Source organism: Camelus dromedarius, chromosome 32 (genome assembly GCF_036321535.1).
Source record: "Camelus dromedarius isolate mCamDro1 chromosome 32, mCamDro1.pat, whole genome shotgun sequence".
In the NCBI taxonomy this organism is placed as follows: Eukaryota; Metazoa; Chordata; class Mammalia; order Artiodactyla; family Camelidae; genus Camelus; species Camelus dromedarius.
The window spans coordinates 16,159,722-16,179,276 of record NC_087467.1 but is presented as its reverse complement, the minus strand read 5'-3'; the positions used below and the strand labels follow the sequence as shown (position 1 = coordinate 16,179,276).

Here is a 19,555-nt window from a genome sequence, read left to right as displayed (position 1 = left end):
AAGACCCCTGAGCCAAGAATGACTCAAGCCTGAAGAGGCTTCCACTTTCCACCACAGTGATGTCCAGTCCCCCCATTCACACTCCAACACACAAACACACACAAGGGCAATGATAGGCGTTAGTTGCTCTGAGAAGGGATATGGGCCTGGAATGGAAAGAGGTCTTAGTTGCAAAATTGGGGCTTGAAAATTTCCATTTATAAGATGAGTAAGTCCTGGGGACATCATGTGCAGCACAGTGACTACAGTTAACGATACTGTACTGTGTATTTGAAAGTTGCTGCGAGTAAATCTTACAAGTTCTCTTCTTGTGTAATTCACTACATGAACAAGCTAAAGAAGAAAAATCACATGGTATCAACAGATGCAGAAAAAGTATTTTATAAAACCCAACACCCATTCATGAAAAAAACTCTCAGAAAACTAGGAATAGACCTGAAGTTCCTCAACTTATAAAGAACATCTACAAGAAAACCCCTAAAACTGACATCATACTTCATGGTAAAAGACTATGATATCCCTCAAAAACCAAGAGCAAGGCAAGGATGTCCTCTCTCACCACTCTTATTCAATATAGCACTGGAACTCACAGCCAGCTTATAAAAGTAAGGAAAATAAAAGGCATGCAGATCAGAAAAGAAGAAATAAAACTGCCCATATTTACAGGTGATATGATTGTCTATGCAGAAAACCACAAGGAAGCTACAGAACAAAAACAAACAAAAAAAACACCTAGAACTAATAAGTGAGTTCCACAAGGTCATAAAATCAACATGCAAAATCAAATGTATTTCTATATTTTAGCAATGAACATGAAGAAACCAAAATTAAAATGCAATGCCATTTACATTTACTCAAATAAAAAAGGAATATTTAGGTATAAACCTAACAAAACATGCACAGGACTTACGCTGAAAACTACAAAACACTGATGAAGGAAATTTAAAAAGATCTAAGTAAATAGATATATGATGGTCATGGATTGGAAAACTCAACATAGTGAAGATGTTCATTCTCCCCAAATTGACATATAGGTTTAACACAATTGCTATCAAATCCCAGCAAGAGTTTTTGCAGATATAGGCAAGATTTTTCTAAAAATTTGTATGAAAAAGCAAAGGAACTATAAAAGCTAAAACAATTTTGAAAGAATAATGTGGAGGAATAATCGCTACTCAAGTTTAAGACTTACACAGGTACAATAATCAAGACAGTATACTATTCATGGAAAGACAGACATAATCAAGGCGGTGTGCTGTTCATGGAAGGACAGACATACAGTACTCCCTCAGTATCTGTGGAGGATTGGTTCTAGGACCCCTTCAAATACCAAAATTCACAGATGCTCAAGCCCCTTAAAATAAAATGGCATGGTATTTGAATATTTGGTACACAGATCCTCCTGTATACTTCAGATAATCTCTAGATTACTTATAATACTTAATACAACACCTTTTACAAAAATTAACTCAAACTGAATCACTGATTTAAATGTTACAAAGTTTTTACAAAAATAACAGGGTAAAATCTTTGAGATCTACAACTTGGTAAAAACTTCTGAGACAATACAAAAATTATAATCCATTAAAAAAATTTGATAAATTAGACTTTGTCAAAAATAAGAACTTTTGCTAGGCAAAAGATCCAGGTAAGAGAATGAGAAGACAAGCCAAATGTTGGGGGAAGTTTCTGTAAACCACACATACTAGAATACTTGAAGAACTCTCAAAACTCAGTAATAAAAAACAACCTGATTAGAAAATGGGCAAAAACACTCAGTAATATCTTCTCCCTACTATTACATATCTCACCTTCCCCACTCCATTCTTTACCTATCACCATAATTTTCAATTTAAATATTTTTCACTTAGTGCATTCTGTGTACAAAGCACTTCCCTCGGTGCTGTGGAAACACTTCTCTTTGTGGCATGCTGTCTACAATTTTGGTGCTCTTTCCACTGCAGACTAAGCATCACAAAGCCTGTCACTCACTGACTATATGCTATTAGGCAATTCATTTATCTTTTCTAAGGTTTAATTTCACTAATAATGTGGGAATAATATCTGCATCACCCACCCAGCCCACAGGACTGTTGTAAAGATTAAATAATGAATGTGCAAAGTCTTATAAAAATAAACATTATTGGCTTTTAGTCTCTCATCTACAATTCAGAGATATTGGAGGATGGGGGGAACCCATCTACATCTTTATACATATTTTTAATAGTTTCTAAATATATTATCCCCCTAGAATAGATACAGCTTATATTTAAATAAATTACCAATTACACCATATCTCTTAACCTCAGCCATTCTTGGCTTTCATCATAGAAACTAACAAAAAAAGACATTTTCTAGTAATTCAACAACAAATACTTATTGAAAACTTAAAATATGCCAGGCACTGCTCCAGGAACTAGTGATACATCAGTGAACAAGACAATCAGATACCTACTTTCATGGAGTTTACATGTTAAGCATCAATATCTCAATATATAATAGCTCAGAAGCCTAAGAGCTATTTAAGCAGTTAAAATGTGTGTTCATTTAGGAAAAAATTTTAATCTCATAGGAACAGTAAATTTCCAATCTCTTTTGAATTTGTAAAAAAAAAATTTATTTAATATAATAAAACTATTTTTTCATAGCTTGTTTACATTTAAACAATTTCTTCAAGTATCTAAGAAAACAGCAGGTCTCTTCCTTCTAGCTGCAAAGGAACAAGGTACTAGGGAGTTACAATGATGATTGAGGGTAACACTATTTGGATTCTTTATCAGATTCCCCCCAATCAGATCAACCAAACAAAATAAAACAAAGCCAGCTTTTTCAAAACATGCTCATTCTTTTTCATATAACTTGTTTTTTCTTTAAGAAAAAAAATTTAAAAAGAGAAAATAATTTCTTAAAGGGAAGGCAAGTTTTTCCTATCCAATCCTACTTCGTTTTGTTTTCCTCACAGCAGATTCCCAAGTGAGGTGCATGCAGGAGGTATAATGTCTAGCTACTTGGTGACTATTTAGTCCTTCCCAGACCTGGCTATGCAATCACCTAGGCCCTGTTAAGAACACAAATTTCAGCATACTACATCTCCCAACTCCAGTCCTCATATGATGAGGCTGCTGAGGCCTGCAAGAATCTGTATTTGCTTTTGATGTGGTTGATCTACGAGCAGGCATTTAGAAATCTTTCACTAAGTCACCCAAAGACTTATCATTAAGGCAAAGCAGTGTACAGGCATCCTTTTGTTAAAGGACCAAATGTTATCCCAGCTGTGGTGGTAAGTTGGTGGTCTTTGGCAACTAGTTAACAATAGTTATTCTAACTGTAATGTCAGATAGCTTAACAATTTAGTAAAAAAAAAAGTCATTTCCAAAAAAGAGAAGGAAGAATAACTATCATAACTTGGGTTTCTCTTGATGAGGAGTCTCCATCTAACGTAGCAGACATTTCTTGTTTGGGACCACTGAGCATGTCATTTCCCTTTATCTTGGAAACTGAACTCCAGCTTCCACCCCTCCCTCATGCATTCTAACACTCCATCTCAGGATAAGCCGACCCACCCTAGGTTCTGAGATGGGAGCAGAGTGGAGGCCTAGGCCTACTTTTACCGTCAGACCACTCTTCACCCTGTGACTGCTTTGGATATGGGCACGTGACCTGAGTTAGCCAGATGAGTTAGAAACTCTATTTGAAGGTTAGAAGAAAAGACTTTTTCTTCCCACTGTACCTGAACAAGGAGTCTTGGAAGCTAATAGCAGGCACCTCATAATCACAAGGAGTTATGTATCTGAGAAGGGACGTAACAGTGAAGAAGTAGATTTGGAAACCAGCTCCCAGTCACATCATTTAAGCCCTGAAAAAAAGACTTTCCTGAAGCTAGAGTCTACCTATGAAGTATTCAGAGGCAATAAACATTGTTCACTAAGTTAATTTGGGTTGGGTTTTCAGTCCTTTACAGCAAAGATTCCTGACTAACACAGGTAAAAAGGAGCAGGGTCTCCAATGGCCCACAGCCTTCAATGAACTGAGCTCAGCGGCTACTCTGCCGCGAAGACCGAAAGGAAGGGGAAGGCTCTGAGTGTGAACGCCGCAGTTACAGAACAAGCACACTGCTTTTACTTAGGTTATAGTTATAATTCATTTAGTTATAATAAATATTTACTCTAAAACCACATGAGAAAAGCTATATGAGGTTTATAACTTCTTCATTCTCTTTATGGGGGCTGGGGCTGAGTGGGATAATGCCAAAGGACCAGCTCACAACCTGGAGTGGCCGGATAAACTCCTACAGGCAAAAAAGCTTTGGGGCCCAGCCAGATGAGCACAGGGCATGAGGGCAAAGGGAGCCAGGGGCAGCCATTTATCTTCTGCTTACACTATTGCTTTATAGATGATCACATTTAATGCTTACCACCACACTATGAAATAAATTATTATTACTTCCATTTCACAGACTTATCCAAGGTCAAAAAAAAAAGAGGGAAGGGAGAAGGAGTGGAATAATGAACATCTTATGTTATAGTCTGCCCTGCCCCACTGCTTTCATTTTCCTGGGAACTGCCTCCCCATTCTCACAGTTCTCATGTGATCCTTATCACAAGAGATTAGTCTAGGGGTGAGTGCCCGACCCAAGCTGAACCAATGCACCTTTGGCTCCGGAGCTCTGGATTTGAGACTCCAAGATTTAGTCAGTGGTTGAAGCTAAAGCTGTTAGCTATAAAGCTCTAGTGCTCTGGGCAACCATATTTTCCACAAGTGACTAAAATTAATCTACAATCGGAGAGAATAACAACATAAAGAAAGAATAAGAGAATAAAGAGAGGCTTGCTTGCATTTGAGGCCCAAGTTCCAGTTCTTACTGAAGTTCAAGTGAATCTTTCCTTTTAATGAGATCAGGTTTCCCTGAATCTATAAATTTTTTGCCTAGGAAAGTTCAAGTTGAGATCTATCATATATAACTTGACAGTCTTAACTACTTCAGAGAAAGATCAGAGGAATGGGGGTAGGGAGGAGGGTAATCATTCACAGCAATCAACAAGTATTAATTGAATAATAATGTCCAGAATTACTAAGCCCTCAAGAAATTCTCATTAGAGAGGTAAGACAAACACTAAGACTCATACAAGATAGTTCTGATCAAGTTCTAAACTACATGAGACAGATTATAAATACTGTATGATTTCAAGAAAGAAAATAACAGTATAACACAGTTGACTTATGTTAGACTATAAAGATGAGAAAATTGGCAAGGAGGACATGGGGGAGAACTTACAGGGAGTGAAGGCTGCTCTTTCCTACCAGGCAACATACTGTGGAAAGTGAGAAAATCCACCTGGAACAAACAGTCTATTTTGGAGAATGGTAGGAATTAAGACTAAGTAAATAGATAAACTACGGCGACAAGACAAAACGCACCGAAGTTTAAAAATAAAAGATAGAGTATGGAATACATCAGCAAACTGCCAGGGTGTCCTAGCAGAATGTTGGGCTGAAAACTTGAACTTGGGTAGGGCAGCAATAACAGCAAAGATTCAAGAAAAATTTCAAACAAAGAATCCCACTCCACTCTTCTCCCAAGTTTCCATCCAATACTCGTATTTCTAACTACACTGGAACCTTCATCAAATCTGTAATATAAAGGTAGAACAAGGAAAGGAGTACCTGTTAACACCTGGATGAAACTACAGTATTTGCATATAAATTACTCCACTTAGTCTTCATGATTAAACCCATGAAGTAAATATTATCATGATTCTCATTTTGCAGACTAAATATATTTAGGCTCAAAAGAAGTTAGATAACTTGTTTAAGATCACACAACTAAATAAAAAGCTGGCCAGGGTACTGCACTATCCCCACTGATTTCTTTAAATATTGTCGATACCTTTGAAAATAAAATAGCCCCTTTCTTAAATTTCCCTTAAATACTCAATTTGCACTAGGTCTAGCACACTAAGGTTCCAAAATACCTTACTCTGAAAAGTGGTAATTAAAGGGAAAGACTGATGCATTTGTCCTGTACTTTATGAGCTCTAGTTCATGATAAGCAAGTATTCCTACAGATGAGTGACAGTTCTAAAATTCTTATGTTCTCTTAACAGAAGAACTACAGTTAATAAATGTGAAATGAATGATATAATTAGAAAACCATTATTTTGCTTTTCCTAATAAATAACTGTTTCAGCTAAAAATCATAAATGGATTGGAACCATTAGATGAAAGGTTGATAAAGGATTTTACAAAGGAAGTTATTACATACTGTCACCACCTGAACACACTGATCAGCCGCAGCATCACTAACAGGTGAACAAGCCAGATTTTATATGCATCTTGATGTGATGCAAAAGAAAATACAATATATGAAATACTCCTGACTAAAAAGCTGACATAATTAAATCGAGCTTTTAGATCTAACTGCCAACTTACAGGAAATATGGGAGATACAGGAGCAGGTTAAATGACGTCACAAGGAAATAAAAAGAAAAATCCAGAATGTGAAAAATTGTATGGTACCAATGACCTAGTTTTGTCAGCAAGACAACGGGTGGGGGTGGGAGAGAAGGTGGGGGGGATGGAAACTACTTTACATTGAGACCTAAGAAAAGAAATACATAGACTTTGGTTCAAGATTCCAATAAAGCAACTGTAAAAAAGGTATTATTTTAGATAACCAGAGAAATGTGAATATAAATTGGGAAGTAATGTTACCAAGGAGCTTTTAATTTTGTTAGACATAATAATGGTCATTGTGGTAAAGTAAGAAAAAAAATTTTTTGAGAGATGCTTATTGAAATATGTAAAGATAAAATGACAACATCTGGAATTTGCTTTAAAATATTTTGGCAAGAAAAAGGGTGATTGATAAAACAAGTGTGACAAAATTTTGAAAACTGCAGAATCTGGGTAATGGGAGTTTGCTTCCCTGCTTCTGTGTAGGTTCGAAATTTTTCATTTATAAAATTACCAAACAAAACAAAAATCCATGTTCTTTCCACTACAGCCACAGCTTTCAAACTTAAGCATTCTAAGAATCCACATCTCATGCAGAATCCTAGGACTCATCCCCAAAAATTCTGATTTTGTTTGTCTGGGCATGAACCCAGGCTCCATTTTTAATAAGTCCTCAAGTGAATCCAGTACAGACAGTCTACAGACTCATATCTGAAAATTATACACTCAGACTACCTTACCACAAGTCTTTAAATATACCCCAAACTTTAAAGGAAAGACATGATCATATCTCTCACCTCCCTTTCAAGCATTACCCCACTCCTATCTGCTCATAATTTATCCTTTTCCTACAACTATAAATTCCATGAAGGCTGGGCCCTTTGTTTTTACTCACCATGGTGTCCCCAGTGCCTGTGAGAATATCTAGCACACAGTACACACCAAATAAACATTTGCTGAATGAATGAATAACAGCAAAGAGAAAAAAGAAGAGTTAACTGTGGTCCATTATTTCAAAATTAATTCCACAGAACAATCTGAGAAAAAATTTCAATTTCTTGCCAAAAGTCAGTATGGGAAATGTGGAATAAAGACTATAAATAAAGTAAGAGAATAACGATAAAATTAAAGTTAAATAATAAAAATAAATAAACATAGGAATAAAGAGGGATACAGGTTAGTTTACCCTTTAAACTATGATACAAACATAAGACAACCTCTCACCTAAGACATCAAACTTTGGACATTAATTTGAACACCTAACTTCCTACTAATTGTTTAGAATCTGTAATGAAAATGTACTCTTACTACTTCACAGTCCCAAACAGGGCAGATACTTTAGAGAAGTAAACTAGTACAATGAATATATACAAATGAGTAACTCAATTACTACTTTCTCTTTTCAAAAAGTACAATCCCCTACAATTACGACACAAGTCACAAATGCAAAAAAAAAGAAAAAGTGCTAAATATAACAATTAAAAATTATTTCAGGATGATCTTCTATGGCTATACAGAACTAGCTGAAAAATAACACCAAAGATGGTTCCTATTCTATTACTTCTACCCCAACATCATTTAACTTTTTAATTTTCCTTCCTAAATAATCAATCAATAACACAACTTTTAAAGTTTTTATGGAATTATAATAAACAAAGACTTATAGAATTTTCAGAGACACAATGGACAACAGCAACTATACAGCCCAACACTTAATTGGGGAAACTGAAGCCTAGGTAAGAAAAAAGATTTACTTGGTTACACAAAGAGTTAATAGCAAAACAAGGATATGCCAATGCTCTGAATTTCCAGCCCAGTGTTCTTCTCACTATACCAAGCTAACAGGATATCTAAAAAAACATTTTCCATTGTGAAATGCAGCAGTATCTCTTCATCTTCTTGTACACACGTGTGGGGTTTCCATCAGCTATGTTCTGGGCTTAAACTAAATGGATGTACCTCTTTTTCAGTGGGGATGGGAATGGGAAGAGGAGCCACTAGACTACCTTCAGCAACAGAACTCCATATGTAATATTTCGTGATATGTGGGCCTTTCTGTCATATATAACAGAATCTCTAGTTTTTACCATATAAACATAATATCAAAACTTATAATCATGAAACAAAACTAAACTGTAAAGTTATGCAAAATCTAATCTAAAATGGAGAATTTACTCTTTGTTCATTATAAAATGCTATATGTAGTTCCTTCTTCTGGATTAAAAACATTTCTGACTCAAGAGATTAATGAATGGCCCAATTCATGTCTCAGCTGTTACTCTGAGCCACCTCTCTGTACACCCACAGGGTTCTTGCAGCGCAAGAAGGCCTATTTACAGAACACATGGTGAAAGTATAAGGTACACAGAGAGAGAGTAAAATAACTCAATCTCCCAAACCAGCTCCCAACTGTCTTTTTTGTCAGTCTAAGTCCTTGGCACAAATTAGGTATGTTATAAATCATGACTAAATGAATAAATATTTATTTCTCCCTGTTCTACTAAATCCCATCTAAATGTCTCTATTTTCAGTAACAATTGGCTTGGACACTTCAGTAAAGTACAGCTGGATTATGAATTTACAGACATGGCTTGAAGTGCCAGATAAATTACTCTGCATTTAGAGAAGACAACAGACATCAACTTCCAGCCTAAGCACAGTGACTAGCACAAAACAGGAATACTATAAATAAGATAAAAATCACAGTTACCAGTTAACAAATGCTTACTAAATGCCATACGCTGTGATAACTGCTTCATCCATATTGTTTAATCCTTATGATGATCTAGTACTACTATCCCTCCACTTTCCTGAAGATGAAAGAAGCTTTGAGAGGTTAAAATAATTCACCTAAAATCATCCGGTAAGTACATGGCAGAACCTACATTTGAATCCAGGTTTAGCCCCTACACAAAGATTTGCTGAATGAATGAAGTAACTTATTTTTTGAAAAAAATCTTGCAACACATTAACATCAAAACAGTCTGGTCCAAACTAACCAGATATGCAACTGATACTGGTAACACCCATTAACTTATAAATTGTGAACACCAGCAAGCATATAGCTTTAAGGCCCAAAGATTTAATAACCTCAAATCTTTTCATTCCACCATCAGTAATATAATCCCAAATGTAATCAATTCAACTGTGAGGCTACCAAGAGGAACTATACAGCAATAATCTAGAATCTGGAATGCTAGCCACAATCTTTTGAAATAACCCAACATGTGACCTAGGACTGTCAAAATTCACATCAGAAGTTCCACTTGAGTGACAGGCATATTGGTAGTATTAATAATGAAACAAGTAAGTTATGTAGACAAAGCTTATTTGGGAATTTGAGGAATTTGAGTAATAATAACATGACATCCAAGCAGAGATGCTTAGTATACAGTCAGATATTTAGGATTTTAAAATAAAAAAAGATTAAAAAATTAAGATTTGGATATCATGGGTACAGAGATGATAGCAGCTGAAGATGTAAGAACGGATAATTCTCCAAGAAAGGTGAAGAGAAAGGTATTATAGCCCCAAGATTGAGGCCGAGAAAAAAGGAAGTCAGCAATGAAAAGACAGGAAGACACTAGGTCAAGGAAGTCCAGAAAAAGAGAATTTAAAGGAAGAAAAACTCAAAAACAAACACTCAAAACTTTACTTACATTTGCCTTTTACATTCAAAAAAACTATGACTAACGAAAGATGGTAGCAACAAATCTGTACAAAGGAGACAGCAGTGTTAGAACTCAGTACGCACTGTTACTGGTTCCCTTCCCCCCATGCTTTCCACCCATTGCTACACCTCCACCAGCTAAACAAAAACTAGGAAAAAGTCATACTCTTAACTGACATCCTGAAGCAGTGTGCTAAAGATGCTACAGTCAAGACAGCTGTATTTTCAAGAAATGTATGTCAAACTTCAAGACAAATATACACCTAACCTTCTCTTTGTTTTTCCTTTTTAGTTTACAAATCATAGGCATTTTTTCCTCTGGAAAAATTAACCATAAACTCCATCCCTTACTGTTTTCAGAAGTACTCAAAACTTGTTAAACAAGTCCTAGATAAAATAATTCTAAAGTTTAAAACAAAGTTGGGAAAGGAAAACAGCTCTTGATAATCATTATAAACTATAACATGGACAGTAAGAGAACCATTAGGATACAGGGAAGAAACTGACTTATAGAAAACCAACGTTGAGTAATTTGGATAATCTAGGAAACAAGTGAATAATTACCATAATATTACCTTAGTATCTGCAGTCTATTTTAGCATTTATATTTGCAATATGAAAAATGGACTTATCTAGTTCTTAAATTATATGTTCAAGAAAAGTGAAGAAGCTATTTATACGGGCTTCTCCGAGCTACATTACTTTTTAACTACTAATACTCATCACTACTAACTCAACAACAACAAAAAAAGCTGTTTTCTTTGTGGGCAACTTAAAAGACATTTGCCAGCAAACTCTTCTAAAACCACGATGTGTAGGAACTTCCATTTCTGAAGAGTGGATCTAAGTCAAGAAAGTGGAAAATAAACATAATTTGACAACTTTATTTTCTGAGATTACAAAAAAACCATTAGAACTTGAGTGTTGCACATGGCACATAATATATACTCAATAAGTATCAGTTAAATACACCGACAAGGGCCAAAATCTATGAATAGAGAAAGGCAATCAATTTAAAAGGGGTACTGTTCCTACAGTACATGAGATGTCCAAAGTCCAGACAGGGAAGAGTAAGAACAGACTCGCTGAAAAAGGTGAAGCTGCTTGGTAGGACATTCTGAATGGCTGAATGAATAAATCAACGCTTAATGATAAACATAAAGTATCATGCAAAGAAAATCCATGCTAGATACTACACAATTGGAAAAAGGATTTTGCCTCCAAAGGAAAATTCATTCTTTACCAAGTTCAGATTTAGTATAATAAAATTCCAAGAGCTATCAAAAAACAATTTTGGAACTAAACAGAAAAAAGGGCCAAGATTATAAGATTGCAAGGGGCAAGAGTGGAGGGAGGAGCAATCTGCCTGTTGACTATTTTCTTTTTTTTTTTTTTAAGAATTTTTTGTTGTTGTTTTGGGGAGAGAGGGAATTAGGTTTGCTTATTTACTTGTTTATTTTAATGGAGGTACTGGGAATTGAACCCAGGATTTCATGCATGCTAAGCATGCGCTCTACCACTGAGCTATACCCTCCTCACTCTTTTTCAAAATGTTCTTTTAGGTCTTGGTCCCCAAGATATTTGGCTGTCCTAACTCTGAGAGGCCCTGACTGCCTACTTTCTTGACTCCTCTTGTTTTTACCATTTTATCATTATGTCAATTTTAACTTGCGTCTAGGAAGAAATATTTCTAAATTGTTATCTTTAAATTATGAGCTCAGTTTCATATCCCTAATAGTCTACAGATCATTTCTTTGTGGTGGTCCCACTATTCCCTCAAACATAACAAATCTAAAATTGAACTTATCTGTTGCCTATTTTTCCCAAGCGATTTCCAAACCCAACTTTGTGGTTTTCACGCATGTTTTCATCAGTCTCCCTGTAAAAAAGGCTTAAAATTTTTAGAATCATCTAACTATTCTCTCTCTTTTTGGCTCCTTCTTCTACCAGGCCTTGCCAATCAAATCCCACCAATTCTTCCTTCCCCATTCTAATGCCCCAATTTTGGGGCTTCAATCATTTCTGGACTATTACAATAAAAAAACTCCCAATCTCACCCCATCTCCAGTCTCTTTCCACACAACCTACCCTGCACACAATTACCAGATTCATCTTTTTCATTCATCACGGCACAGTCTTATTTATAAATATTTAATAGCCACAATACACTAAAGAAAATCTAAACAACTTAGCCCAGCAACCTAAATCCCATCCATCCATCATAAAGCATAGTCTGGCTCTATCAACTTACAGTGAGTTCTTCCTTTCAATATCCAAGAGTGTATATTACCTATACCAATTATTTGAAATTTATCACATATTTTCTCAATCTGTGAAGTATTCTGCTTTGTGTGTTTGTTTCTGTGTGTGTGTGTGATTAGGATTTGTTTTTCTAAATAGGTTGGACTTTCAAGGAAAGAGTCCATGACTTGTATTTCCTTGTATCTTCCACATTTCAATAAATCTATGAGGTTCCCACCAAAAGAAGTTATGGCAAGAGGCTAGAAGACAACCAAAAAACAAAAAAAAACCCCCACAAAACTACTAAACCCTCCCTGTGATGATGCTTCATGGAATAAGGAGATCAAAAAGCAAAATAAAATCAGATACATGGTAATTGGATAAATATTAAAAGATGAATTAGAATTCTTAAAAGTTATAGAAATCCTCACCAATATGGCTTAATTCCTTCCACTTTTCTCATTCAATAAAATGTTCAATAAAATGTAATAAACATCAACTCTCCTTTCTGTTTCTCAACATGAAGAACATCTATAGTATGGGTGAGCCATTTCAAACATACAACCCACAACTTTTACTTTATGGTCAAGAATACTTAGAGTAATTTAGAACGTTTTGGGGAGAAACTTTTCTGTAGAACCATATATGTTAAACAATAAACACAACTATTTAGAGTAACTGAAATGTATGTTAACTTTAAATGATCTACATAATTCTTCTGATTCAAGATGAGATTTTAAAATGGTATTATTCCCCTGAATGGCATTATTTAGTTCACCTAATCTTAATCCCAAATATTATGTACATCTAATGATAATTCCCTGAAAAGGTTGTGAATTACTATCCATTTACATACTCCTTGCAACTTCTGAGATTATGTGGTTTTGTTTGGACTAAAAAATAATTATTACATAACTTTAGTTGTTCAGTAAAGTAAAAGGAGAAACAAAAAGTTCATAACTATTAGGGGAAATAGACAAAATTAAAGAACTCCAATTATTTACAGATAATTGTCCATGCTATCAACCACTGAAGAATTTTTAAAATTGTATTTTGGCCTTTTATATCATAAAAACTTCTTTAGAGTGTTTTATAAGTTACAATGTTAAGCACACCACCAAAAGAGGCAGTTAATGATAAAATACATGTGAGGTGCTTTTGTAACCAACAATATTGTAAAAGATGTCAATATTGTGATGACCTATTCAGTTATCTTGGATTTTTACACTTAATGGTCCAGCAAAACATTAAGACTCAAATCACCTATGACATTTTGGCTCAAAAATCACTTCCTCAATATCGATTCTCCATTGTCACTACCAAGTCTAAAACCTAAACCCTCAAGGAGCTAAATCGCTGTAAATGGACAGCAGTCTTTTCCAATCTTACTGTCAAACCTATCAGAATGATGAACATTACTAAGATTGCCATTCAACAAACTATACAATAACTTTGACATGGTAACTTTATATGATGCCTGCAACAGAGGTTTATAAGTATCTTTTGTATAACGATGAAATGAGTCAGAGCCAAAAGTTCAGAGAGCAGTTAGTACAGAGCCAGTCGATATGATAAATAAGGGCACGGCACAAGATTTCAGTGGTACTCCAAGATTCTTCAGGGAAAACATCAGTGTCTTCTAAGATTCTGCACACCTGAAACGTTCTTTTGCAGCTAACTAGACTGAAAGAGGAAGGAAATACAGAACCCCAGACAAGCAAAAGAGAACAGTGCTACTCACCAGCAAACAATCTGAATTCACTTCCGATTTGGGATCCCGCAGCAGGTTGTCGATTTTTTCAAACCGAGTCTCAAAACTGTCCCCAGTCGACATGTTGCCGCTGCTGTGACAATACCCTCGTACCAGCACCAGCAGCGGAAAGCAATTTCAACCAACTTCCTCCGGCGGTGGGTTCGCGGCCGCGGAGCGGAGGAGCCGGAACCCCAGGGTCACCAGGTGCGCCCGGTTCCCCTCCTCCCCCTCACTGAGGGGATCTCCGCTCTCCAGACCCCGGGCCGGGCGCGACGGCGACCCACAGCCGCTCGGACGCCCAAAGTCGCATCCCACCCGGCAGCCCCTCACGACAGCCGACAGCGCCGTCGCCACCAGCCTCGTCGCTCCGCGAAGTGCTTCAGCCTAGCGGGCCCCGGCTGCCTTCGCCATGGAGGGTTCCCGGTCCCGAGATGGGCAGGAGGGGGGAGAGAAGGAGAAGCAGGGTGGAGACTCCTCCGGGCAGCAGGGGAGGGAGAAGAGGAAAGGCGAAAGCGAAGGGCGGGTGCGGAGCTGTGCCAGCTGCTGCCGCCGCCGCCGCCACCGCTTGGGCCCCGGGCCGGGCCCGCTCCGCTCTGAGCCGCTGGAGGCGGTCTAGCCCCGCATCCCCAGCTCCACCTGGCCCGGCCCGACGCACCGATCCGCCTCGGCCAAGAGCTGGTCCCCGCGGGGTAGCCTCACTCTCCCATTTTGTCCCGGCGCTGCTGGGGCTGCTGCCGCGGTGTCCGGCGGGGCAGGGCGAGGTCGGTGCCCGATGGAGACTCAGGGGAGGAAAGGCTGGAGAGCCGGCGGTGAGGCAGATGAGAGTCGGGTCCCGGCGGCCGCTGCTGGGGGAGCTTCTCGGAAGCGCTGCGGCCCCGGCTAGGGAGAGGGCGAGTCGCGGCGGCGAACGCTTGGGGGGTGGGGCGAGGGGGGCCGTGAGGGACTAATATGTCCGCCTTCCTGTTCAAACAAACGGAGACCGCCGGCGCGGACTGCGCATGCGGGGCGCGGACGTTCGGAAGGGGAACCGGGCCGGCGCCGCGCGCGCGCACTCGGGCGCCTCCGCAGGCCTGGGCTGGGGCGCGCCGGGCGGAAGGCGGGGCGCACCCGAGACTCGCAGGCGGGTTGGGAAGGCTGGCAGCAGGGAGGAGCCAACAGGGTGCGGCGGGCGGCACCGCCCTCGCTCCGGCAGGCTCCGAGGAGCCACGCTGGGCTCCTGAGCCGCGGCGGAGGTCCGGGCGGGGGCGGAGCTCTGGCTGCCTCCGGTCGGGTCCTGGCCGGTGCCCCAGCTCTGTTTCCTCGGGGCTGCAGCCGGCAGGAGAATTCTGGCCAGAAAGGGTGCTTTTTATTGTTATTTTGGACAAGACTTTTTTTTTCTTTTAAGACAAGATGCCTTTTCTCCAGCAGACACCCGCATTTTAGCACCAACGGAGTGTAGTCTTCAATAGTACTTCATCGTTGGCCCTCCGTGAACCCCATACACACATCGTTTAACCCGTCTGTGCTTCCATGGGAAAATTACGAAGCAACGCACTACATAACCTTCCTGAACCGAGCATGTGTCAGGGGAGCATTAAAATAGTGACTCCGAGAGAGATAGTCAATAGAAAGTCAAGCTTAATTTAGTTTTAAAAAAAAAGGAAAATAATCTCATAGAAAGAAAATCAATATTTTAAAATTATCCATGATAGTTCTCCCACACCATTAACATTCCCCCTGCAGTTCTCTTCTTGCTGTATAATCCTGCGTCTCAATTTTAAAACAGTGAAACTCAGAATTGTGATTTTACCAGACTGAAGTAGAACATGAAAATAATGTGCATTTCCTCTTAATTCAGTTCCTTCATTGACTGTGGTGTGAGAGAGGGTGAGACATGTTAACCAATCTGCTAATGAAGTAACGTTCCTCACTGCTTTTGGTAGGAAAGTTACCTTAATTCATTTCTGATCAATCTTCAGTTTTGCTCATAGGTCAAATAAAATACTGCTAGAAATAGAAAATGTGGATGTTTTACCCCACTGGGTAAATGCTACGGGAAATGCTATGGATGAACCAGTTGCCTTTCTAAATAAAAGCAGTGTACAGCATCTGAACACTCCACTAACTTTCTGATGTGAGTCAGAGGTTAGGAAAATGTTATACTGTCTGAAAAAGTCTATTCTGTTTTCATTGTGTTGGATACAAGAGATACTTAGATATAAAATCCACTGTATAAATCAAGATAGGAAGTAAGTCCTCACAAAAATCATAACAAAGACGACAAACTAGACAAAATTCAGGTATTTCATTAAATGTTTTTGCAGTGACTTTTTCTTGGCTCCAGTATTTTAGGCCAGTCATGTGAATTAAATTTATTTTTAAGCATAGGGCTTAAAATAAATCTGGCAGTTGCCCTAAAATAAATTTCCTAAACCCTGCCTGTTCTTTTTTATTACCATTTTTAGGTAGCCTTAGGAATTTTGTTGTTTCTCAGAGAACTGTTAAGTGAAATGCTGCTGTCCACTTGGACACATACAAAAAAGAGCAAGTAGCTAAGACAATACATGAGTGGCACTGATAAATGTAAGTGGGACTGAAAACCAATCTGGCAAAGCTACTAGAAATATATGTGGGACCCATGTATTTTAATATCTACAAGACTAATCTGATTATTGTAATCCCCCTACCAGTTGTCTTTTACCGTAAGACAGATGGACTCTGTATCGATGTTTTTGTTTTTGTTTTTTAAATAGAAAAGTCTTCATCTGTAATAGAGTAGAATTATATGACATTAAAGTTGCTTTCCAACTTTAAAATTCTATTGTCTAATTGTTACTAATCTCTTCAAAAGCATTGTGGATATGTGAGATCACCCTTAAAGTATATATTAAGATCCTAAGTGCAATTGCAAACTACTGGTACCATGTATAAATATATTTATATTTATACCATGTGTATATATTATATACCATATATAATATTAATTACACATACAGAATGCTTACCATGTGTTAGGCACTATTCCATACATAATATCTCATTAAAACTTCACAAGAACTCTGCTATAGTTATACCCACATTGTAGAAGGGGAAACTGAGATGCTGAAAGATATGTTACTTGCTCAAGATCATGGCAGACCCAGATTGGAACAGAGGCAGTCTGACTTCAGAATCCCCACTCTGAACTGCTGGGTATGCTAACACTATCCAATGCTAATACAATAACAAGTAGTATTATTTTCACAATTGTATTATTTACATAGCACAGATTTAAATGATTCTGTATAAAAGAGGGAATTATAAAATTTATAATGTGATCAATATGATTACAGTCCCTAGGGAAAGACGTAAAATGATTTTAACAAGATGTGGATAAAAAGGATCTTGACAACATTCAACAACAGTGGCTTGACCAGAGTTTCCCAAACATTGGGTCCAAGAACCAGTAGCAGTACTTGGTGGAGTGTTCATAAAGTAAGCAGTTCTACTTTAAGCCTGCCTTTCAATCTGAAATTCTCTTATTACTTTTTAAAAAAACTAAATGTACTTTCCTTTAAGAAGCAAGAGTAATAGTAAACAGTACAGTTTTTTGATGTTTTCATTTGGAAATTTAAAAATTACAAAGTTGGCAACCTATGGAAATGTATAATTATATAAATTATTTATATTTTAATTTTTCTGTTTTTTGGAATTCAAACATCTGGAAGTGTTTAATTTAGATGAGAATCATGCCAGGACCTAATGAAGAGACTGTGATGCTGAAAGAATTTGAATGAGGCATATTTGGGAAAGATCATGGAAAAAGTAGAAAGATTTGGGTATAGATTTGTGTATAGTGAAAGACAATTAAGTTGAGCATTCCTTTGCTTTTGGTTATTGGGTAGGAAATAGATTCCATTTAATGTTTATGGAATTTCTTTCATAAACATTGATGTAGTAGCTAGCCTCGGAGGATGGCCCCCAATGAACCACATCTCCCAATAGTCATGCCCCCGGAGTGCCCTCCCACACTGAATCTGGGCTGGGGCCTTGTGACTTGCTTTAACCAATAGAATTCTGGCAAAAATGGCCCTGTGCCAGGGTCAAGGCTAAACATGGGGAGTTTGCCTGGCAACTAACCGTTTAGTGCTCTGGGAAGTCTGACTAAACTGAGATCACCATGGTGTGAAGAAACCCAAACTTACTAACCACATGAAGAGATCAGATGGAGGATGACTGAGGAATCCAGCAGACCTTGGGAACAGAGACTTCAGACTTAGGACCCAAATCGAGCCATTTCAGCCACCCCTCGCTGTTTGAAAAGCCCCAGACGATGCCACACAGAACAGGGACAAGCTACTCCCTCCTAGCACTGCCCACACATCAGAATCATGAACACATAAAGTAGTTGTTACTCTGAGCCACTCAGTTTTGGGGTAGTTTCTCAGCATTAGATAACCAAGACAGTTGGATTTCAGGAAAAAAAATATTCATAGTTAAGTAGGTATGTAGACATACACTGAGAGTACCTTTGCTACTTTTTTTATACTACCACTATATAAGGAAGTGAGCCACAATGGAATGTTGTAAAGGAATGACAACTCCTGTTTATTGTCTTTACTTCCACCACCTTTGTACAAGCTTTTTAGTCAAATTAAGGAATGTTTCCAGATTTTAAAAATACTGTAAAGTATTTTTATCATATTCCCATATAAACACATTTTCATCTACATTTTTATATTTTCTCATTTTAGTACATAATCATGTCTCTTCTGTCTTAAAAATATACCAGAAATTCAGGTACCTACTGTAAATTACAAATCAATTGTAATTCGGTGCCATAAATTGCATGTAACCTCAAAAATGCATACCACAAATGTGGTTCAGAATGTTATGTGGCTAAGTTCCTATAGAAACTGTAGCTAACATTTCTAAGAAAGTATGATACTTATTATGTTTCATATAACTTTCCAAAAGGGCATTACTTTTTTGTGTGTATGTAGAACAACCTCACCTGATTCTGAACAACTTTATTAAACAAAGAGTTGTGAAAATTGAGGTTCAGTTCTATTTTAAGAGGTTAGTTTTATATGATTAACATTTACCCCAAAAGTAATTTATATGTACATATTTTTCTAGATCTGTGAAGTGAATCAGGAAGAATAGGAGTGCTCTTGAGATCAGCCAAGGTTTTATTTTCTTTCCACAGGACATTCAAGCTTGGGAGTCAACATAGTTTGACATTTTTACCTCCACTACAGACTTGGTGCTGCCCTGCAAGACCTGGGGATATGGCATCTTTCAAGATTACCACAAGGCAAAGTGTAGGGCAAGCTGTGAACACAGTGTCCATAAGGGCTTCTCCTGACTCACCCTGGAATGCCTTCCTCTAACATCTGTTTTTTATTTCTTAGAAGCTGCTATTCCATTCAACTGCAAAAATACTTGCAATGACCCTAGAAACAGAATGGAGAAATAGA

At 37.8% G+C, this 19,555-nt stretch overlaps 1 protein-coding gene across 1 annotated transcript in view; it reads right to left on the bottom strand.

Annotated features, from left to right (window-relative positions):
• The window catches only part of ROCK1 (Rho associated coiled-coil containing protein kinase 1), a 106,683-nt gene extending 91,590 nt beyond the window's left edge, over positions 1-15,093 (bottom strand). Inside the window, exon 1 of the mRNA XM_010976728.3 lies at positions 14,106-15,093. Coding sequence (XP_010975030.1) covers positions 14,106-14,198 — 93 coding nt within the window. The 5' untranslated portion in view covers positions 14,199-15,093. The remainder of the gene's footprint in view (positions 1-14,105) is intronic.
• Between the last annotated feature and the right edge of the window lie 4,462 nt (positions 15,094-19,555).